Source organism: Drosophila virilis, chromosome 5 (genome assembly GCF_030788295.1).
Source record: "Drosophila virilis strain 15010-1051.87 chromosome 5, Dvir_AGI_RSII-ME, whole genome shotgun sequence".
Lineage (NCBI taxonomy): Eukaryota > Metazoa > Arthropoda > Insecta > Diptera > Drosophilidae > Drosophila > Drosophila virilis.
This window is the reverse complement of record NC_091547.1, coordinates 11924278-11947928: the sequence shown is the minus strand read 5'-3', so window position 1 is coordinate 11947928 and position 23651 is coordinate 11924278. Positions and strand designations below refer to the sequence as shown.

At 43.4% G+C, this 23651-nt stretch overlaps 2 protein-coding genes across 6 annotated transcripts in view; both read left to right on the top strand.

The window, feature by feature from the left end:
• Positions 1–23651, top strand: part of LOC6625389 (uncharacterized) — a 25093-nt gene extending 1442 nt beyond the window's left edge. The window contains exons 2-3 of the mRNA XM_002050270.4: positions 22144–23382; positions 23457–23651. Of these exons, the coding sequence (XP_002050306.2) occupies positions 22144–23382; positions 23457–23524 (1307 nt within the window). The 3' untranslated portion in view covers positions 23525–23651. The remainder of the gene's footprint in view (positions 1–22143; positions 23383–23456) is intronic.
• Gyg (glycogenin 1) lies at positions 1577–22168 on the top strand. Of its 5 annotated transcripts, none has more exons than XM_032435973.2 (7): positions 1577–1736; positions 3254–3564; positions 3633–3922; positions 4008–4188; positions 17901–18461; positions 19558–19771; positions 21262–22168. In XM_032435973.2, exons 1-7 carry the CDS (start codon positions 1721–1723, stop codon positions 21681–21683), a joined length of 1995 nt encoding a protein of 664 aa, XP_032291864.1. In that variant the 5' UTR covers positions 1577–1720; the 3' UTR covers positions 21684–22168. The 5 variants fall into 5 exon arrangements, with proteins under 5 accessions (XP_032291864.1, XP_032291866.1, XP_070066591.1 ...); XM_032435975.2 differs by lacking the exon at positions 17901–18461 and adding an exon at positions 4363–4425 and having other exon boundaries at positions 1585–1736; XM_070210490.1 differs by lacking the exon at positions 21262–22168 and adding an exon at positions 20902–21212 and having other exon boundaries at positions 1588–1736.

The window sequence follows — 23651 nt, the reverse complement described above, 5'->3', positions numbered from 1 at the left end:
AAATAGCCGACAGCACTTATATATATACTCTTAAATATGTATTATATATACATTTATGGCTGGCGACAGGCGCTAAAAATCGTTAGTGGTATTTCACAATTTTCGAGAACAAACTTTTCCACAGCCCCCAACGCCCACAACGGCAAGCGGAAAATTAAAGAAAATTAAAATGCCAATACGTATAGAATATGTATATGTATTTGTATCTGTAGCTGTTTCTGTATCTGTATCTGTATCTGTATGTGATGCCCGCATAAATCATAAGGCTCTGCTTCTCCAGTTTGGCAGCTCCCTTGCTGCGTTCTCTGATTGAATTTCTAAAAATGTATCTGTATCTGTGTTCTGCGTTCGTGTATCTGTGTGTGTGTGCGCTGCATGCAGCAAGCAGCACGCAGCAGCGATTGCTTGTCGCGCTACAATTTCATTTCACATTTTCGGGCTATTTTTAGTGGCCTGTTCCTTGGTGCTATACACACAACGCATATCTGCCAAACACATACATATGTATCTATATGTATATAAGTATCTAGCAGATACACACGCTTCTTCAGATGTGCCGTATAACTTGTTTTGGGATGTTGGCATTGCATTCGCTGATTTTTGCCGGTCTGCCAGTCGTCCATTGCTTTCGCATCTCGCCATATGCCGGCTGCAACAAATGTGGCGTTCACTTTGGCATTGGCGGCGATGCATGAACGGGTTTCCGTTTCTCGAGTGCCACCGATTCCCCCAAACCGAATGCCCACTATTTGCCACACCATGCCCTGCCATTCATAAGCTTGTTGCATACAAAGCACAGCCTCAGGTCAATTGAAATTTTAACGCCTCATTGAGCATGTGCCGCTTTTGTGGCACGACCTTTGTGAGCTGCAACTGAATCAGCTGATAAAGGGCAGCTGGAGCGGGGGTTGACGACAGCTCGAGGCCCTTTGCTAGCCAGCTAAGAGAGCGTTGCAGCTGCCGAGCGAGCTTTTCTTAAGCTAAGAGTCATATTGTTAAGGCTGGCTGAGCGAGCTTTTGGTTACACTGCGCACAATTTCGAGTGGGTTTTTCCATGCTAAATTTGCTTGCACAGGCCAACAGCTGTCGGCTTACTCAATAATTCCTTAATCGCTTACTTAAGTAGATATATTTATATATATATATATATATTCGTATTTTAAGATCAATGTTGATTCGTTTATTTTGACATTTGTACAATTTCGGCAACAGTTGTTTTTAAATTTGGTCGCACAAGTGTTGTTTATTTGATTTAAATCAAAATTTACGATGTTGTTTCATTTTTGGACACATTCGTTTTGATTTTTAAAAAATATACATATATTTTTTATTGTTGTGAAATGATATTTTGTTGTTGTTTGTGCTCGTATCCGGTAAGTCACGAAGTTATTAAAAACCATTCTAGTTTCGTCAAGTAAATGATTTCATTTTTATTTTAGGCACAACAGCTCATTGCACACACATAAAATAAAATGAAAATCTCAAAAAAAAAAAAACAAAAAAAAAAAACAAAGAACAAACAAGAAACAACAAAAAAAGCTAAAACAACACCCTGAAGTCGCATTATTTTGCACCCACACACACCCATTAAATCCGTCAGATACATTTTCGTATATGAGAGCGCCACCTGCCGGACGGTGGCATCGGCTGTCACCAATGCATTCAGCTGCTGCTGCTGCCGTTTGCCGCTCGCCGTTCCTCCGTTTCCATCCGTAACCGAATGCCTAGCACAGAAGGTAGTTGTTGTTGTTGAAATTCATCTTCTCTTCTGTTTTTGTTGTATACTCTACATCTAAACGCTTCTCAACTACCAATCCGGTGCGCTTTCTAATGCTAAATAAACCCAAAAGATTATTTAGCTAAAAAAAAAAAAAAAAAACAATACAACAAATTAAACCCAACAAAATGAACTAATCATGAACTTAACCCAACTAAAGTTAGTTGCAGACACCTGTACAAAGATTCGTTGATCGTAGCATTGACTTAGCATTAAATTACTTGTCGACTATCAAATTATTGGTCAAAAATAAATTTTTTATTTTTCTATTATAACGATGATCTAATGTTGAATTTTATTTTAAATATTTTTTTTCGTTCTACTTCGCTTTTTCAAAAATTACGTGCATGTTTATTTATAAATAATTTTAAATTAACTTTTAATAATATTCATAAAATATTTATGTAGCAGGATGACAAGATGGGTCATGAAGTTTTCCAAATATATATGTATAGTTAGGGTATTATAGACTGCTGAAGAAATTAATGTTGTAAGAAAAGTATTTCTGATACCAAAAAATACAATTTGGAAGGGTCGGCTACAATTCGAGTCCTTTTCTCAATTTTTGCCAGATGTCAATTTCCTCTGCATAAAACTTTAATTTAGATAGTTATAGAGTATAAGGAAGATATACAAAATGCTACTATCATCCTTAGACAAATTAAGCCTTCTAAGTTAATCATAAGAATTGGATTTATAATAACATTAGAGAGGTTGTTAATATGCCTAATGTACATTGCCCAGCTTGTAATAGCTCAACGCAGAAATTAACGCTTGCTTTACGAATAAAATTGAGTATTATTTGGATCGTGGAATTTATATATACCATTGTATACGATTATATATAAATATATATCAATATATATATATATATATTCGATTCAACTAAATGCCAACAACGCAAAATATAATTTGCCGACTAAACAGATGCGCCTTTAAAATATTTTGCCATGCTTTTCTTTTTGCTAATTTTCTTTAGTTTTTCCGCTTTTTTTTTTGCGAATCCAACAAAATAACCCAAATGGGGCGCAATATAACCCAAATAATCGAGAGTTTGCCAAAAGCGATGCATGCGAGTGCCGCGTGCCCCGCCCACAAGCTGTTGACGCAGATGAGCGCGCACACACACACACACACATACACACACAAACACACAACATACAGAGCTAATAGATCGTGTATCTATATAAACTATACACATACATATATATACTCCTGCTGCCTGTTTATTTATAATCCATAATTTGGCCGCTGACGCGCTGCGAACATTTCTGAATGCCAAAACTAATAAGAAGAAAAAAACAAGCAAATGAAAATGAAAATTGGAAAAACTTGTGCCAATGCCAAGCTAATGTGTTCGTAACTGTGTTAGTGTATCTGTGTAGCTCACTCTCCCTACTAAGATCCCATATGTATATAGTGTATGTGTCTATGGACTGTAAACTGATCCAACTTCTTGTCGCATCTGCTTCACAGAGTTCGCCTGGGTTACCCTGACCACAAATGATACCTACTCGCTGGGCGCCTTGGTCCTGGCCCATTCGCTGAAGCGTGCCGGCACCGCCCATCAGCTGGCTGTGCTGGTGACGCCCACCGTTTCGGAGGCGATGCGGGACAGACTGAAGGACGTGTACAATGTTGTACAAGAGGTGAATGTGCTGGACTCACAGGATGCCGCCAACCTGGCGCTGCTCGCCCGCCCCGAGCTGGGCGTCACCTTCACAAAGCTCCACTGCTGGCGCCTGGTGCAGTTCGAGAAGTGCGTCTTCCTCGATGCGGACACGCTGGTAAATATGGCCACTGACACAGCAAGCAGGTGAACCTGAATAACTCCCTACCTCTACTCCGGCGACAGGTGCTGAAAAACTGCGATGAGCTGTTCGAGCGCGAGGAACTGTCCGCTGCTCCGGATGTCAGCTGGCCGGATTGCTTCAACTCGGGCGTGTTTGTCTTCAAGCCCAGCGTGGAGACCTTCAATCAGATCACAGAGTTCGCCGTTAAGAACGGCAGCTTCGATGGCGGCGATCAGGGCCTGTTGAATCAGTTCTTTGCCGATTGGGCGACCGCAGATATCAAGAAGCATTTGCCCTTTGTCTATAATGTGACAGCCTATGCTTCCTACTGCTACTTGCCTGCGTTCAAACAGTAAGTGGGCCATGCACTGCAAGTGCACAGAAAGTATCTTTGAGGTTCATTCTGTATCTATCTATGTTTATTTTGACGCACTCAGGTTCAGAGATAAGATAAAGATTTTGCATTTTGCTGGCAAACTGAAGCCCTGGTTGATACAGTTCAACTCTGAGACAAAAACCGCTGCCACGCCCCACGATTACTCCCATGCGAAAGACCTTATCCAGCACTGGTGGACCATCTTCTGTGATAATGTGCATCACTTCCTTGACGACACTATGGTAAGTGCTTGTCATATCATAATATCTATCTACACCCACACGACTGTTAGTTTTTCACTTTTGCTAAACAACTTTTGAGAGTTTGTCGTTACGTCCAAGACTAAAACCTAACCAAAATAAAACTCAATCTGTCGTTTTAACCCTAACTTGCTGCTCTGCGAATTCGCTACAAAGCCCATAAAGCCGGATAATACAGATATTGCTAGTGATAATACCGATAGAAGCGTTCAACCAGAGGTAAGCTGATTCAGTACCAGCGCACATTTAGAACGCTTCACTGTAGCTCACCAGGCGAGGGTCGCTCTAATTATTGTTTATACACAAGATATTCATAATATTTATGGCACTTTGTACATATGGTTACGATACTTATTCGATATACAATTAGATTATTTATTGATAAGCCAAAATGTAAATAACAAACAAACATCGATTTATTTTGCGTTTCAACGACCTCGCTATAGTTTTCTTTCGCACTTTTCTCTTCTTTTCTTTTCTTTGGTTTATTATTACTTTGTGTTTATTTTAAATTATTTAGTTTATTTCAATTGACAGCCACGCCCCAATTGGCCTCTATTCTCTTGCGCTAGACAGACATTTCTCTAAGTGAAGTCTTTCTTTTTCTATTCCCTCTGTTCAATTTGTGTGTGTGTGCCTGTGTGTTTGTGTGTGTGTGCGTGTGTTAATGTGTATTTTCCGTGTGCGCCTGTTTTTTGTGTTGATTCCTTATTTTTTGTGTGTTTTGATACTGCATCGATTTGGCCCAATGCCAACGGAATGTTTAGTTGGCGGCGTCAATTAATTAAAATGATCCAAATGGCATGCAAATTGGTATTGCCAATTGACAAAAATTAAATGGGTATATAATGAAAACGAGTGAAAGTTTCACCAGACAGAGCAATCAATTTTTGGCACCTCAAGATATTCAAAAAAGTAAGAGGTTCTAGTCGGGAGCTCCCGACTAGGGGATAGCCTGAACCCTCTTCTTCCAACATCAAATGCATATATATTCTATTTTAGAAGCTATTGCTCAAGTTTGGTGACTCTAGCTCTTATTATTTACCCAAATTGCCCAAAAAACAGGATATCGATATTTGTATCGATTGCTTGGAAAGGGAGTAAGTTATCGACTATCGGAAATAAGCTCGATCTGCGCGGGAACTAGGAGCACCTACATTTAAAATTTTAAGTCATAGCTCTTATATGTTCCGCGCGGAGCTATGTCGTTTTGGAACGTCATATCTCCGCGGGGAGTTATGTCGTTTTGGAACGTCATATCTCCGCGGGAAGTTATGTCGTTTTGGAACGTCATATCTCCGCGGGGAGTTATGTCGTTTTGGAACGTCATATCTCCGCGGGGAGTTATGTCGTTTTGGAACGTCATATCTTCGCGGGGAGTTATGTCGTTTTGGAACGTCATATCTCCGCGGAGAGTTATGTCGTTTTGGAACGTCATATCTCCGCGGGCAGTTATGTCGTTTTGGAACGTCATATCTCCGCGCGGAGTTATGTCGTTTTGGAACGTCATATCTCCGCGGGCAGTTATGTCGTTTTGGAACGTCATATCTTCGCGGGGAGTTATGTCGTTTTGGAACGTCATATCTCCGCGGGGAGTTATGTCGTTTTGGAACGTTATATCTCCGCGGGGAGTTATGTCGTTTTGGAACGTCATATCTCCGCGGGCAGTTATGTCGTTTTGGAACGTCATATCTCCGCGCGGAGTTATGTCGATTTGGAACGTCATATCTCCGCGGGCAGTTATGTCGTTTTGGAACGTCATATCTTCGCGGGGAGTTATGTCGTTTTGGAACGTCATATCTCCGCGGAGAGTTATGTCGTTTTGGAACTTCATATCTCCGCGGGGAGTTATGTCGTTTTGGAACGTCATATCTACGCGGGAAGTTATGTCGTTTTGGAACGTCATATCTCCGCGGGAGTTATGTCGTTTTGGAACGTCATATCTCCGCGGGGAGTTATGTCGTTTTGGAACGTCATATCTCCCCGGGCAGTTATGTCGTTTTGGAACGTCATATCTCCGCGGGGAGTTATGTCGTTTTGGAACGTCATATCTCCGCGGGCAGTTATGTCGTTTTGGAACGTCGTTATAGTTTTCTTTCACACTTTTCTCTTCTTTTCTTTTCTTTGGTTTATTATTAGTTTGTGTTTATTTTAAATTATTTAGTTTATTTCAATTGACAGCCACGCCCCAATTGGCCTCTATTCTCTTGCGCTAGACAGACATTTCTCTAAGTGATGTCTTTCTTTTTCTATTCCCTCTGTTCAATTTGTGTGTTTGTGTCTGTGTGTTTGTGTGTGTGTGCGTGTGTTTATGTGTATTTTCCGTGTGCGCCTGTTTTTTGTGTTGATTCCTTATTTTTTGTGTGTTTTTTGATACTGCATCGATTTGGCCCAATGCGAACGGAATGTTTAGTTGGCGACGTCAATAAATTAAAATGATCCAAATGGCATGCAAATTGGTATTGCCAATTGACAAGAATTAAATGGGTATATAATGAAAACGAGTGAAAGTTTCACCAGACAGAGCAATCAATTTTTGGCACCTCAAGATATTCAAAAAAGTAAGAGGTTCTAGTCGGGAGCTCCCGACTAGGGGATAGCCTGAACCCTCTTCTTCCAACATCAAATGCATATATATTCTATTTTAGAAGCTATTGGTCAAGTTTGGTGACTCTAGCTCTTATTATTTACCCAAATTGCCCAAAAAACAGGATATCGATATTTGTATCGATTGCTTGGAAAGGGAGTAAGTTATCGACTATCGGAAATAAGCTCGATCTGCGCGGGAACTAGGAGCACCTACATTTAAAATTTTAAGTCATAGCTCTTATATGTTCCGCGCGGAGCTATGTCGTTTTGGAACGTCATATCTCCGCGGGGAGTTATGTCGTTTTGGAACGTCATATCTCCGCGGGAAGTTATGTCGTTTTGGAACGTCATATCTCCGCGGGGAGTTATGTCGTTTTGGAACGTCATATCTCCGTGGGCAGTTATGTCGTTTTGGAACGTCAAATCTCCGCGGGGAGTTATGTCGTTTTGGAACGTCATATCTCCGCGGGGAGTTATGTCGTTTTGGAACGTCATATCTCCGCGGGGAGTTATGTCGTTTTGGAACGTCATATCTTCGCGGGGAGTTATGTCGTTTTGGAACGTCATATCTCCGCGGGGAGTTATGTCGTTTTGGAACGTCATATCTCCCCGGGGAGTTATGTCGTTTTGGAACGTTATATCTCCGCGGGGAGTTATGTCGTTTTGGAACGTCATATCTCCGCGGGGAGTTATGTCGTTTTGGAACGTCATATCTTCACGGGGAGTTATGTCGTTTTGGAACGTCATATCTCCGCGGGGAGTTATGTCGTTTTGGAACGTCATATCCCCGCGGGGAATTATGTCGTTTTGGAACGTCATATCTCCGCGGGGAGTTATGTCGTTTTGGAACGTCATATCTCCGCGGGCAGTTATGTCGTTTTGGAACGTCATATCTCCGCGGGGAGTTATGTCGTTTTGGAACGTCATATCTCCGCGGGCAATTATGTCGTTTTGGAAAGTCATATCTCCGCGGGGAGTTATGTCGTTTTGGAACGTCATATCTTCGCGGGGAGTTATGTCGTTTTGGAACGTCATATCTCCGCGGGGAGTTATGTCGTTTTGGAACGTCATATCTCCGCGGGGAGTTATGTCGTTTTGGAACGTCATATCTCCGCGGGCAGTTATGTCGTTTTGGAACGTCATATCTTCGCGGGGAGTTATGTCGTTTTGGAACGTCATATCTCCGCGGAGAGTTATGTCGTTTTGGAACTTCATATCTCCGCGGGGAGTTATGTCGTTTTGGAACGTCATATCTACGCGGGAAGTTATGTCGTTTTGGAACGTCATATCTCCGCGGGGAGTTATGTCGTTTTGGAACGTCATATCTCCGCGGGAGTTATGTCGTTTTGGAACGTCATATCTCCGCGGGGAGTTATGTCGTTTTGGAACGTCATATCTCCCCGGGGAGTTATGTCGTTTTGGAACGTCATATCTCCGCGGGCAGTTATGTCGTTTTGGAACGTCATATTTCCGCGGCCAGTTATGTCGTTTTGGAACGTCATATCTCCGCGGGGAGTTATGTCGTTTTGGAACGTCATATCTCCCCGGGGAGTTATGTCGTTTTGGAACGTCATATCTACGCGGGAAGTTATGTCGTTTTGGAACGTCATATCTCCGCGGGGAGTTATGTCGTTTTGGAACGTCATATCTCCGCGGGAGTTATGTCGTTTTGGAACGTCATATCTCCGCGGGGAGTTATGTCGTTTTGGAACGTCATATCTCCGCGGGCAGTTATGTCGTTTTGGAACGTCGTTATAGTTTTCTTTCACACTTTTCTCTTCTTTTCTTTTCTTTGGTTTATTATTAGTTTGTGTTTATTTTAAATTATTTAGTTTATTTCAATTGACAGCCACGCCCCAATTGGCCTCTATTCTCTTGCGCTAGACAGACATTTCTCTAAGTGATGTCTTTCTTTTTCTATTCCCTCTGTTCAATTTGTGTGTTTGTGTCTGTGTGTTTGTGTGTGTGTGCGTGTGTTTATGTGTATTTTCCGTGTGCGCCTGTTTTTTGTGTTGATTCCTTATTTTTTGTGTGTTTTTTGATACTGCATCGATTTGGCCCAATGCGAACGGAATGTTTAGTTGGCGACGTCAATAAATTAAAATGATCCAAATGGCATGCAAATTGGTATTGCCAATTGACAAGAATTAAATGGGTATATAATGAAAACGAGTGAAAGGTTCACCAGACAGAGCAATCAATTTTTGGCACCTCAAGATATTCAAACAAGTAAGAGGTTCTAGTCGGGAGCTCCCGACTAAGGGATAGCCTGAACCCTCTTTTTCCAACATCAAATGCATATATATTCTATTTTAGAAGCTATTGGTCAAGTTATTTACCCAAATTGCCCAAAGAACAGGATATCGATATTTGTATCGATTGCTTGGAAAGGGAGTAAGTTATCGACTATCGGAAATAAGCTCGATCTGCGCGGGAACTAGGAGCACCTACATTTAAAATTTTAAGTCATAGCTCTTATATGTTCCGCGCGGAGCTATGTCGTTTTGAAACGTCATATCTCCGCGGGGAGTTATGTCGTTTTGGAACGTCATATCTCCGCGGGGAGTTATGTCGTTTTGGAACGTCATATCCCCGCGGGGAATTATGTCGTTTTGGAACGTCATATCTCCGCGGGGAGTTATGTCGTTTTGGGACGTCATATCTCCGCGGGCAGTTATGTCGTTTTGGAACGTCATATCTCCGCGGGGAGTTATGTCGTTTTGGAACGTCATATCTCCCCGGGGAGTTATGTCGTTTTGGAACGTCATATCTCCGCGGGGAGTTATGTCGTTTTGGAACGTCATATCTCCGCGGGCAGTTATGTCGTTTTGGAACGTCATATCTCCGCGCGGAGTTATGTCGTTTTGGAACGTCATATCTCCGCGGGCAGTTATGTCGTTTTGGAACGTCATATCTTCGCGGGGAGTTATGTCGTTTTGGAACGTCATATCTCCGCGGAGAGTTATGTCGTTTTGGAACTTCATATCTCCGCGGGGAGTTATGTCGTTTTGGAACGTCATATCTACGCGGGAAGTTATGTCGTTTTGGAACGTCATATCTCCGCGGGGAGTTATGTCGTTTTGGAACGTCATATCTCCGCGGGAGTTATGTCGTTTTGGAACGTCATATCTCCGCGGGGAGTTATGTCGTTTTGGAACGTCATATCTCCCCGGGGAGTTATGTCGTTTTGGAACGTCATATCTCCGCGGGCAGTTATGTCGTTTTGGAACGTCATATCTCCGCGGGCAGTTATGTCGTTTTGGAACGTCGTTATAGTTTTCTTTCACACTTTTCTCTTCTTTTCTTTTCTTTGGTTTATTATTAGTTTGTGTTTATTTTAAATTATTTAGTTTATTTCAATTGACAGCCACGCCCCAATTGGCCTCTATTCTCTTGCGCTAGACAGACATTTCTCAAAGTGAAGTCTTTCTTTTTCTATTCCCTCTGTTCAATTTGTGTGTTTGTGTCTGTGTGTTTGTGTGTGTGTGCGTGTGTTTATGTGTATTTTCCGTGTGCGCCTGTTTTTTGTGTTGATTCCTTATTTTTTGTGTGTTTTTTGATACTGCATCGATTTGGCCCAATGCGAACGGAATGTTTAGTTGGCGACGTCAATAAATTAAAATGATCCAAATGGCATGCAAATTGGTATTGCCAATTGACAAGAATTAAATGGGTATATAATGAAAACGAGTGAAAGTTTCACCAGACAGAGCAATCAATTTTTGGCACCTCAAGATATTCAAAAAAGTAAGAGGTTCTAGTCGGGAGCTCCCGACTAGGGGATAGCCTGAACCCTCTTCTTCCAACATCAAATGCATATATATTCTATTTTAGAAGCTATTGGTCAAGTTTGGTGACTCTAGCTCTTATTATTTACCCAAATTGCCCAAAAAACAGGATATCGATATTTGTATCGATTGCTTGGAAAGGGAGTAAGTTATCGACTATCGGAAATAAGCTCGATCTGCGCGGGAACTAGGAGCACCTACATTTAAAATTTTAAGTCATAGCTCTTATATGTTCCGCGCGGAGCTATGTCGTTTTGGAACGTCATATCTCCGCGGGGAGTTATGTCGGTTTGGAACGTCATACCACCGCGGGCAGTTATGTCGTTTTCGAACGTCATATCTCCGCGGGGAGTTATGTCGTTTTGGAACGTCATATCTCCGCGGGGAGCTATGTCGTTTTGGAACGTCATATCTCCGCGGGGAGTTATGTCGTTTTGGAACGTCATATCTCCGCGGGGAGTTTTGTAGTTTTGGAACGTCATATCCCCGCGGGGAGCTATGTCGTTTTGTAACGTCATATCTCCGCGGGGAGTTATGTCGTTTTGGAACGTCATATCTCCGCGGGGAGCTATGTCGTTTTGGAACGTCATATCTCACCGGGGAGTTATGTCGTTTTGGAACGTCATATCTCACCGGGGAGTTATGTCGTTTTGGAACGTCATATCTCCGCGGGAAATTATGTCGTTTTGGAACGTCATATCTCCGCGGGGAGTTATGTCGTTTTGGAACGTCATATCTCCGCGGAGAGTTATGTCGTTTTGGAACGTCATATCTCCGCGGGGAGTTATGTCGTTTTGGAACGTCATATCTCCGCGGGGAGTTAAGTCGTTTTGGAACGTCATATCTCCGCGGGGAGTTATGTCGTTTTGGAACGTCATATCTCCGCGGGGAGTTATGTCGTTTTGGAACGTCGTTATAGTTTTCTTTCACACTTTTCTCTGCTTTTCTTTTCTTTGGTTTATTATTACTTTGTGTTTATTTTAAATTATTTAGTTTATGTCAATTGACAGCCACGCCCCATCTGGCCTCTATTCTCTTGCGCTAGACAGACATTTCTCTAAGTGAAGTCTTTCTTTTTCTATTCGCGGAGTTATGTCGTTTTGGAACGTCATATCTCCGCGGGGAGTTATGTCGTTTTGGAACGTCATATCTCCCCGGGGAGTTGTGTCGTTTTGGAACGTCATATCTCCGCGGGGAGTTATGTTGTTTTGGAACGTCATATCTCCGCGGGGAGTTATGTCGTTTTGGAACGTCATATCTCCGCGCGGAGTTATGTCGTTCCAAACGAAATATCGGATATCGATATTTGTATCGATTGCTTGGAAATGGAGTGAGTTATCGACTATCGGAAATAAACTCGATCTGCGCGGGAACTAGGAGCACCTACATTTAAAATTTTAAATCATAGCTCTTATATGTTCCGCGCGGAGTTATGTCGTTTTGGAACATCATATCTCCGCGGGGAGTTATGTCGTTTTGGAACGTCATATCTCCGCGCGGAGTTATGTCGTTTTGGAACGTCATATCTTAGCGGGGCGTTATGTCGTTTTGGAACGTCATATCTCCCCGGGGAGTTATGTCGTTTTGGAACGTCATATCTCCCCGGGGAGTTATGTCGTTTTGGAACGTCATATCTCCGCGGGGAGTTATGTCGTTTTAAAACATCATATCTCCGCGGGGAGCTATGTCGTTTTGTAACGTCATATCTCCGCGGGGAGTTATGTCGTTTTGGAACGTCATATCTCCGCGGGGAGCTATTTCGTTTTGGAACGTCATATCTCACCGGGGAGTTATGTCGTTTTGGAACGTCATATCTCACCGGGGAGTTATGTCGTTTTGGAACGTCATATCTCCGCGGGAAATTATGTCGTTTTGGAACGTCATATCTCCGCGGGGAGTTATGTCGTTTTGGAACGTCATATCTCCGCGGGGAGTTAAGTCGTTTTGGAACGTCATATCTCCGCGGGGAGTTATGTCGTTTTGGAACGTCATATCTCCGCGGGGAGTTATGTCGTTTTGGAACGTCGTTATAGTTTTCTTTCACACTTTTCTCTGCTTTTCTTTTCTTTGGTTTATTATTACTTTGTGTTTATTTTAAATTATTTAGTTTATGTCAATTGACAGCCACGCCCCATCTGGCCTCTATTCTCTTGCGCTAGACAGACATTTCTCTAAGTGAAGTCTTTCTTTTTCTATTCGCGGAGTTATGTCGTTTTGGAACGTCATATCTCCGCGGGGAGTTATGTCGTTTTGGAACGTCATATCTCCCCGGGGAGTTGTGTCGTTTTGGAACGTCATATCTCCGCGCGGAGTTATGTCGTTCCAAACGAAATATCGGATATCGATATTTGTATCGATTGCTTGGAAAGGGAGTGAGTTATCGACTATCGGAAATAAACTCGATCTGCGCGGGAACTAGGAGCACCTACATTTAAAATTTTAAATCATAGCTCTTATATGTTCCGCGCGGAGTTATGTCGTTTTGGAACATCATATCTCCGCGCGCAGTTATGTCGTTTTGGAACGTCATATCTTAGCGGGGCGTTATGTCGTTTTGGAACGTCATATCTCCCCGGGGAGTTATGTCGTTTTGGAACGTCATATCTCCCCGGGGAGTTATGTCGTTTTGGAACGTCATATCTCCGCGGGGAGTTATGTCGTTTTAAAACATCATATCTCCGCGTGGAGTTATGTCGTTTTGGAACGTCATATCTCCGCGCGGAGTTATGTCGTTTTGGAACGTCATATCTCCGCGGGGAGTTATGTCGTTTTGGAACGTCATATCTCCGCGGGGAGCTATGTCGTTTTGGAACGTCATATCTCCGCGGGGAGTTATGTCGTTTTGGAACGTCATATCTCCGCGGGGAGTTATGTCGTTTTGGAACGTCATATCTCCGCGGGGAGTTATGTCGTTTTGGAATGTCATATCTCCGCAGGGAGCTATGTCGTTTTGGAACGTCATATCTCCGCGCGGAATTATGTCGTTTTGGAACGTCATATCTCCGCGGGGAGTTATGTCGTTTTGGAACGTCATATCTCCGCGGGGAGCTATGTCGTTTTGGAACGTCATATCTCCGCGGGGAGTTATGTCGTTTTGGAACGTCATATCTCCGCGGGGAGCTATGTCGTTTTGGAACGTCATATCTCCGCGGGGAGTTATGTCGTTTTGGAACGTCATATCTCCGCGGGGAGTTATGTCGTTTTGGAAAGTCATATCTCCGCGGGAAGTTATGTCGTTTTGGAACGTCATATCTCAGCGGGGAGTTATGTCGTTTTGGAACGTCATATCTCCGCGCGGAGTTATGTCGTTTTGGAACGTCATATCTCCGCGCGGAGTTATGTCGTTCCAAACGACATATCGGATATCGATATTTGTATCGATTGCTTGGAAAGGGAGTAAGTTATCGACTATCGGAAATAAACTCGATCTGCGCGGGAACTAGGAGCACCTACATTTAAAATTTTAAATCATAGCTCTTATACGTTCCGCGCGGAGTTATGTCGTTTTGGAGCATCATATCTCCGCGGGGAGTTATGTCGTTTTGGAACGTCATATCTCCGCGGGGAGTTATGTCGTTTTGGAACGTCATATCTCAGCGGGGAGTTATGTCGTTTTGGAACGTCATATCTCACCGGGGAGTTATGTCGTTTTGGAACGTCATATCTCACCGGGGAGTTATGTAGTTTTGGAACGTCATATCTCCCCGGGGAGTTATGTCGTTTTGGAACGTCATATCTCCGCGGGGAGTTATGTCGTTTTAAAACATCATATCTCCGCGGGGAGTTATGTCGTTTTAAAACATCATATCTCCGCGTGGAGTTATGTCGTTTTGGAACGTCATATCTCCGCGGGGAGTTATGTCGTTTTGGAACGTCATATCTCCGCGGGGAGCTATGTCGTTTTGGAATGTCATATCTCCGCGGGGAGCTATGTCGTTTTGGAACGTCATATCTCCGCGGGGAGTTTTATCGTTTTGGAACGTCATATCTCCGCGCGGAGTTATGTCGTTTTGGAACGTCATATCTCCGCGGGGAGTTATGTCGTTTTGGAACGTCATATCTCCGCGGGGAGCTATGTCGTTTTGGAACGTCATATCTCCGCGGGGAGTTATGTCGTTTTGGAACGTCATATCTCCGCGGGGAGTTATGTCGTTTTGGAACGTCACATCTCCGCGGGGAGTTATGTCGTTTTGGAAAGTCATATCTCCGCGGGAAGTTATGTCGTTTTGGAACGTCATATCTCCGCGGGGAGTTATGTCGTTTTGGAACGTCATATCTCCGCGCGGAGTTATGTCGTTCCAAACGACATATCGGATATCGATATTTGTATCGATTGCTTGGAAAGGGAGTAAGTTATCGACTATCGGAAATAAACTTGATCTGCGCGGGAACTAGGAGCACCTACATTTAAAATTTTAAATCATAGCTCTTATATGTTCCGCGCGGAGTTATGTCGTTTTGGAGCATCATATCTCCGCGGGGAGTTATGTCGTTTTGGAACGTCATATCTCCGCGGGGAGTTATGTCGTTTTGGAACGTCATATCTCCGCGGGGAGTTATGTCGTTTTGGAACGTCATATCTCCCAGGGGAGTTATGTCGTTTTGGAACGTCATATCTCCGCGGGGAGTTATGTCGTTTTAAAACATCATATCTCCGCGTGGAGTTATGTCGTTTTGGAACGTCATATCTCCGCGGGGAGTTATGTCGTTTTGGAACGTCATATCTCCGCGGGGAGTTATGTCGTTTTGGAATGTCATATCTCCGCGGGGAGCTATGTCGTTTTGGAACGTCATATCTCCGCGGGGAGTTTTATCGTTTTGGAACGTCATATCTCCGCGCGGAGTTATGTCGTTTTGGAACGTCATATCTCCGCGGGGAGTTATGTCGTTTTGGAACGTCATATCTCCGCGGGGAGTTATGTCGTTTTGGAACGTCATATCTCCGCGGGGAGTTATGTCGTTTTGGAACGTCATATCTCCGCGGGGAGTTATGTCGTTTTGGAACGTCATATCTCCGCGGGGAGTTATGTCGTTTTGGAACGTCATATGTCCGCGGGGAGCTATGTCGTTTTGGAACGTCATATCTCCGCGGGGAGTTTTATCGTTTTGGAACGTCATATCTCCGCGCGGAGTTATGTCGTTTTGGAACGTCATATCTCTGCGGGGAGTTATGTCGTTTTGGAACGTCATATCTCCGCGGGGAGCTATGTCGTTTTGGAACGTCATATCTCCGCGGGAAGTTATGTCGTTTTGGAACGTCATATCTCCGCGGGGAGTTATGTCGTTTTGGAATGTCATATCTCCGCGGGGAGTTATGTCGTTTTGGAACGTCATATCTCCGCGGGGAGTTATGTCGTTTTGGAAAGTCATATCTCCGCGGGAAGTTATGTCGTTTTGGAACGTCATATCTCCGCGGGGAGTTATGTCGTTCCAAACGACATATCGGATATCGATATTTGTATCGATTGCTTGGAAAGGGAGTAAGCTATCGACTATCGGAAATAAACTCGATCTGCGCGGGAACTAGGAGCACCTACATTTAAAATTTTAAATCATAGCTCTTATATGTTCCGCGCGGAGTTATGTCGTTTTGGAGCATAATATCTCCGCGGGGAGTTATGTCGTTTTGGAACGTCATATCTCAGCGGGGAGTTATGTCGTTTTGGAACGTCATAACTCCCAGGGGAGTTATGTCGTTTTGGAACGTCATATCTCCCCGGGGAGTTATGTCGTTTTGGAACGTCATATCTCCGCGGGAAGTTATGTCGTTTTAAAACATCATATCTCCGCGTGGAGTTATGTCGTTTTGGAACGTCATATCTCCGCGGGGAGTTATGTCGTTTTGGAACGTCATATCTCCGCGGGGAGTTTTATCGTTTTGGAACGTCATATCTCCGCGGGGAGTTATGTCGTTTTGGAACGTCATATCTCCGCGGGGAGTTATGTCGTTTTGGAACGTCATATCTCCGCGGGGAGTTATGTCGTGTTGGAACGTCATATCTCCGCGGGGAGTTATGTCGTGTTGGAACGTCATATCTCCGCGGGGAGTTATGTCGTTTTGGAACGTCATATCTCCGCGGGGAGTTATGTAGTTTTGGAACGTCATATCTCCGCGGGGAGTTATGTCGTTTTGGAAAGTCATATCTCCGCGGGGAGTTATGTCGTTTTGGAACGTCATTTCTCCGCGCGGAGTTATTACCCGAGATTCTACATCCAAAATATCAGTCTCTAGCTCCTATAGGTTCTGAGATCCTTGCGTTCATATATACGGACGGACGGACGGACAGACAGACGGACATGGCTAGATCGACTCGGCTATTGATGCTGATCAAGAATATATATACTTTATGGGGTCGGAGATGCTTCCTTCTGTCTGTTACATACATTTGGATTTCGCATATATACAATATACCCTTATACTCATTTTTAATGGGTTCAGGGTATAAAAAAAGATAATGATTGTAATTATAAAAGATGAAAGAAAACCTAAATTTTTATGGGCCGTGGGAAATTAATATTTAAGTTTGAGTACCTCTGGCTTAATACAAGCTTCCGATACATAAAACGAAAATGTATTGGTGATAATATATTTAGAGATATAATATTATTGAAGTATTTAGCATGTTTATATTGGAATATATCTGGATGTAAGATGGGGTTTACCTATATTGTTTTTCTTATTAAATTATTAGCAATATGATGGTGTTTGATTGGTGATAGTTAATTTAATAATTCATCAATTTTAGCTGAAAACTCACCTGCCATATATATACTGCACTTCTCTTTTGCGCACCTGTAAAAGCTGAAATAAACAAGAATTTATGAAGAATTTTTTTTTATAGAACAACAATATATTATTCTTACAATATAAAAACGACTGTAAAGTTGTCTCTAAATAATCCCATTTGATATAGCTGAAAAGTTGCCTAAGTCTTGTAACTCTAGAGCAAATGGGCAGCACTGTATTTTAAGTGTGCCCAGATTATATTTTAAGTGTGCCCAGATTATAGGAGAACAATTATTAATAACAATTATTAATAACAATTATTAATATTTATCAGATTCATGCTAGATGCATTTAGTAGATTTTATTTAGGACCTGCAGAGAATACCCAGTATTATGTTGAAAAAGTTTTGTATTCTTGTTTTTCCCTCTCTCCTTATATGTTCTTTATTTTGCTTACTTTTTATAATTTTTAGTCTTATAATTTTATAGCTTCAAAGTTATTTTAATTTATTTTTGATTTTCAACTCCTATTATGCGCTTTACTATCGCAAATAAAACATGCAAAAACTATCGCTAAATTCACAAACCAGTGCCTTTGCCTAAACATAACGCATCCGTCGAGCTATGCTGAATATCATAACGATATGGACAGCTACTATCACCAGCATCAGCATCAGCAACAGCAACAACAACCACAACAGCAATATGTGCCGCATGTCCGTGAATTTCGTGATCCTTGGGCAGATTATTATGAGCAAGTGGAGCGAGAACTGAATGAGCCCGAACCAGAAGCCGAGCCCGAGCTCTGGCATAATGAAAATACGAATGAGAGTTCATGTGAAACGCAAGTGCATGGCGAGAGGAGAAGGAGTTGGGGTCAGAGCGATGCATGCCGAAATGATAGACCCAGATCCACATCACCAACACCTCAAGCACGATCACCACCACCACCACAACAACAACAACAACCACCACCACCAGCACCACCCACTGCCAACGAAGATTATAGAGCAATTGATGTAAATAGCAATGAGCAAGCACCCACCCACGAACCACACACGAACCACTCCGTGCATTGTCCAACTGTACAGCACACGACACAAACCACCTCAAACCACACACAAATCGAAGAAGTTCCCGTTGCTGATGAGGTAAAACAAAATTAAGAAAACAATATTATGAATCGGGCAAATCTCAAAGTGCACCACACCAAACCACAACAGCCACAACCACATGCCCCACAACAAACCATCTCCCGCTCCTTCTGTTTGCTGATTTGATGTAATTCTCATTGCTTTGGTTGCACTGTCTCTCATGTCTCTCGTCTCATGTCTCTCGTCTGCCATACACTCCTTGCCCCCAATATGTCGCAGTGCGTCTCGTGTCGCTTGTCCTGCGTCTCGTCTGGTGTCTAGTTAAGTTGGCATTGTGCAGCTGCTGCCGCCTGCTGCTTGCCACATTTGCATGTCCATTATCACACGTTGTTATCACTGTCCACTGTCCACTGTCACTTCATTATCTTCATGCACATTATCGACAACAACAACATCATCATCATGATGTTTGCGGGTTGTTGTTGCTGCTGCTGCTGCTGCTGCTGCTCCATTTGCTGATTTATTGCTTGCTTTGGCCTATTGGAAGGGCATTAGCTACGACGTGGCAGGGGGTTTGAACTGGTCAAGTCTGTGTGTGTGTGTGTGTGTGGGTGTGTGGGACTTCACCGTTAGCTGCTGTGGCAGTTGCAGTTGCATTTGCATATAAAAAGCATTCAAATGCCAACAGCATTTTTTATTGTTGTTTATTGCACACACAAACACACGAACACACACACACTCACACACAGACAGCGCTGGTGCCGCACTCCATCTTCATATAGCATATAGAGTAATCTGCCACAAGGTCTGCTAGAGGACATGCGGTAATATGTTGCAGTCAGCAGCTTGCAGCAAGGGGCGCGCTGATTTATGACCCCCCACCGAGCAGCATTTTGTTGTTACGTCATATTAATCATACGCCATGTTGTGCACGCGCAATAAACCTCAACACTAACACTTGAATCTACCTTAAGGAAATTACTTTAAATTTTGTATATAAATCTAAGTAAATGCAAATACTAATCAATTTGTAAATCAAGCATGCTTCTATGTACTTTAGTTGTGTTATCCATAAACAGTTTGTTTTGTGTACGCACTTGGCAGCACTGTTTTCTGTGGCACTGTATAACACTGGCAAATTGGATACTTTCAGGCTGGTCTCGCTGGCGCCTTGGCACAGCTGCGCATCGGCGTCGAACGCACACCCGAACAGGAGCAGTACGAGAATCTGATGCGTCGCCAGTGTTGGGAATCGGGACAGATTGACTATTCGGGCGCCGATGCGTTCGACAATATCTGGAAGAAGATCACGCAGACTCTGGAGGCCAAGCCCGACAAGGAGGCGGAAGCGGAGGCTGACCAAACTGGTAGTTCATAGATACAAAATAATATATATATGTAGAGAACAAAAACATAAACAAATCGTTTGTCGTTTTGTTCAGCCCACTGACAACTCTATATCCCAGCCCAACACACGCACACACACTTGCACACAACTGTGCCAAGTTTTTGAGTCTGATCAAAAATGAAAAAAAAAAAGAAAAAAACAGAAGGAAACTTAAGCCAAGTGCTGTCAAGTCTCATTCAGATTGTCATATTTAATTGCTACACCCAGACACACGCACACACGCACACACAGGCACGTATGTTGTAGCCTAGTAAGCGGCAGTAGCACACATATCATAAAACTGAAAAAAAAAAAATAAAAAAGAATATATGTAGAGGTATATATATGAGAGCAGACAAATTTTAATTAAGTTTTCAAATTAAACTTTTTACACTCGTTGCCGTCGCTGCTGCTCTCGACGTTACACTTGCAATGCATGTGTGTGTGTGTGTGTATGTGTGTGCATAAACGACGCACTTGGCTTTCAATTTAATTCACGCACACACACAAATACACACACGCACAAACATATCCTTGGCACCACAACCACTTGGCTCAGCCACAAAACTTTTACACTTCATTGTATTTTAATTGAAATTTGTTGTACTTTTGCCCTCTTGAGTCTTAACCGATTTGTGGCATCCACTTTTCAGCTCATCTGCATAAAACTCCTCATCAATTTTATTTAATTTTTTTTTCTTTCTGTTTTTAATGCAAAACGTGTGTATAAAATGTAAAATAATAATAAAACAAAAATCTCTTAAATATATATATATTTCGAAACTAACTTGAAAATGTTGCGTGTGTGTGTTACCTGTGTGTGTGTGTTTTAGCTTCCCCTCAAAGCGAGCTGAACGCCAACTATTTGTTTTAGTTGCTTTCTCACAGCAATAAAATCTTTCTTATACCTCTATGTTGTAATTTACATTGAAATATTGTCTATAAAATATTTATTCAAGAACACAAAACACAAAACAAAACCCTTCGTTTCGTCGCGAATCGTTTAAACTGTGCATTTTTATTTTAGTTTAAGATCTCCTCGTTTTTTTACCCCTTTCTCTCGTATTGTATGTGAGTTTGAACAATATTTTTTACATTTATTGTTTTCAGTCGTTTATTTCTAAGTTCTCAAAGCGCCATCAGACACTACATTACATTAAACCCAATCCATATAAGCATTTTTCGGCCGAGTTTTTTAGAATATTATCATATGCTGGGCCCATTTTATGAGATTGGCATTTATCATCGTTTTTATTCACAGCCTCAATCACTTTCTCTTAGCTCTCTTAATTTTTAGCAAATGCATTTCGCAATATTATGCATCTGTCATCTGCCATCACTCTCAATCAACAAGTTATCCAAAGTTTTGTGCTTAAAACAGCTAAAGTTATCACCTTCAGTCATTATTTATGCAATTGACTTGCCAGTTTTTTTGCCAGTTAAACAAACTACCCTAACCGCATTTTCCAGATAACGATAACGTTAACGATAACGATAACACGATAGGCTATAACAAATTGCTAACTAAAACCGCTAGCAGACTGCTGCAGCAAACGCACAACGCAACGCCAGCCAGGCCCAGCTCTGACCGCAGCCCCAGCCCCAGCCCCAGCCCCAGCTCAAGCTCGAGCTTAGCAACTAACCAGGGGTCAAGTGTGGCAGAGGCCAAGGCCAGCCCCGCAGCCGCCACAACTAACAAACTTCCAACTAACGCACAGAAACCAGTCTCCAGCAACACAGCTGTGGAGCAGCAACCGACAACGACAACGACAACAGGAAAGCCGCAACGTGTCCAGCCTGCGGCTCAAGCGACGCAACCGCAGCACATCCTTCAGCAGAGCCCGGCGCCCACCAAGCCGAGCCGACAGAAGGCGTCGCGTAAGTTCAAATAACAATTACTGCAGCTGCTGTTGCACTACAGCTGCCTGCCGCAACTGGCGACCAGGACAGCGAAGACGCCGGCGCTGCTCCGACTGACCCTGCAACTGGATAGCGACAACGAATCCGAATTCGTGCCGGAGCCGGTGCACGTCTAAGCCCAAGTACAAGTACAGTAAAACCTACAAAATGCTGTAAAAAGTTTGCTTAAAAGAAATTATTAAACAATTTACCAAATGCGCCTTAGATGAAACTAATTTGCAATATCTTAGCATAGGAATATTGAAGTGAAACCCTTTATATGGTTGATATGGCACATCCATACACGCACACACACACACTCAGACAGAGAATAAGTGGTTCGCAAGCTGCGCTTCACAGTCAATTTACTTACATATTGTACCATCTAATCCACACACACACACAAACACACAATAACACTACTTGATACAACTTCTTTACCAAACCCCGAAGAGCTCCTGACCTCCGCGGACATTCAGGATGGCAAGGTTGAGTACGACAGGGCCACCGGTGCTAGCACCAAGTACAAGCTGATTGAGGGTGGCTACGAGATGATCATCACCACGCCCCAGCCGAATGGTACGGTCAAGACCCAGGTGAAAACCTTCTGGGATCCGAAGCCTGTTAGCGAGGCGGATCTGGCCAAGGAGCAGGCAAACAAGAAGCTCGTCAAGCAGCGTCTGGGCAAGGAGATACGCATCGATGAGAGAACCACCATGCTGACCCGCGCCATTGAGGGCGGTTACGAGGAGGTCTACACCACCATCAATGACGATGGCACGCGCAGCTCGCGCACCAAGACTTTCTTTGATTCCGTGCCCACGGAAATCAATGAGAGCACCAACACCCAGGTGAACAAGACCAAGAAGAATGTTACACGCAAGTCGTCGGTGGACTCTACCGACTCCACGGAGTCATCCTCTCGTCGCATCGTTCAAAAGACGCAGAAGAACGTGATCCAGAATGTCAACGATAAGCAGTCGAACTATCGCGAGGATACCACCATCGAGGAGACGCGTCGGGTTAGCCAGAATATTGAGATCACCGAGAACAATCGCACCGTGCGCAAGAATTCGCTCCAGGAGCAGAGCATCAAGGCCATCTCTCAGAGCACCAACGATAGCGGCAAGAAGAAGAAGAAGCCCAAGTCATCGGCACCACCACCACCAGCGGACTTTGTGCAGAACGATACCACTACCGTGTCCTCGAAGCGAGTGCCCGGCGGCGTGGAGTACACCTACTCAACGGAACTGGAGTCGGGCAAGACCATTACCACCTCGAAGACCGTCTACGAGGAGGAAGAAGTCGAGCTGACTGAGGAGGAGATCAAGCAGTACAAGAAGACTTTGAAGGATGCTGAGAAGCTCAAGAACGTGACCAGCACCAAGAAGCTCAAGTCCGAGTCGGGCACCAAGAAGATTGTGCCCTCCGAGAATCCAGGCGATGTGACCACCGTTGAGACCATCAAGATCGAGGGCGGCACCGAGTACCACTATACCACCGTGACCGCTGAGGGTATTGTAAAGAAGGCAGTGAAGACTGTGTTCGATCCGGTGCCTAGCTCCAAATCGAACCCCGAGGATACCGACGAGGAGGAGATCATTGAGGAGTACGAGGAGGAGATTATCGAGCCCGGCGAGAAGACGGTCAAGACTATTGAGACTGTAAAGCAGTTGCCTCACAAGTTCCAAGGTAATCCATTAAAAATTTAACGCATTCAAAGCCCCCCAACTTAAACTAAACTCGATTTTCTTTATTAAACGCAGAGGAAGTGACCATCACCCATGAGAAGAAGGAGAAGAAGGTAAAGAAGTCCATGGTCATAAGCCATTAGAGCGCGCACGGCACAACCACAAAACAAACACGCACCCATCGAAACACACACACGCACACCTATTCACACGCTAGCTTTTGTATTCGTTGAAATTTAAAAAGTATATTTTGATCTGTAAGATTGGAAA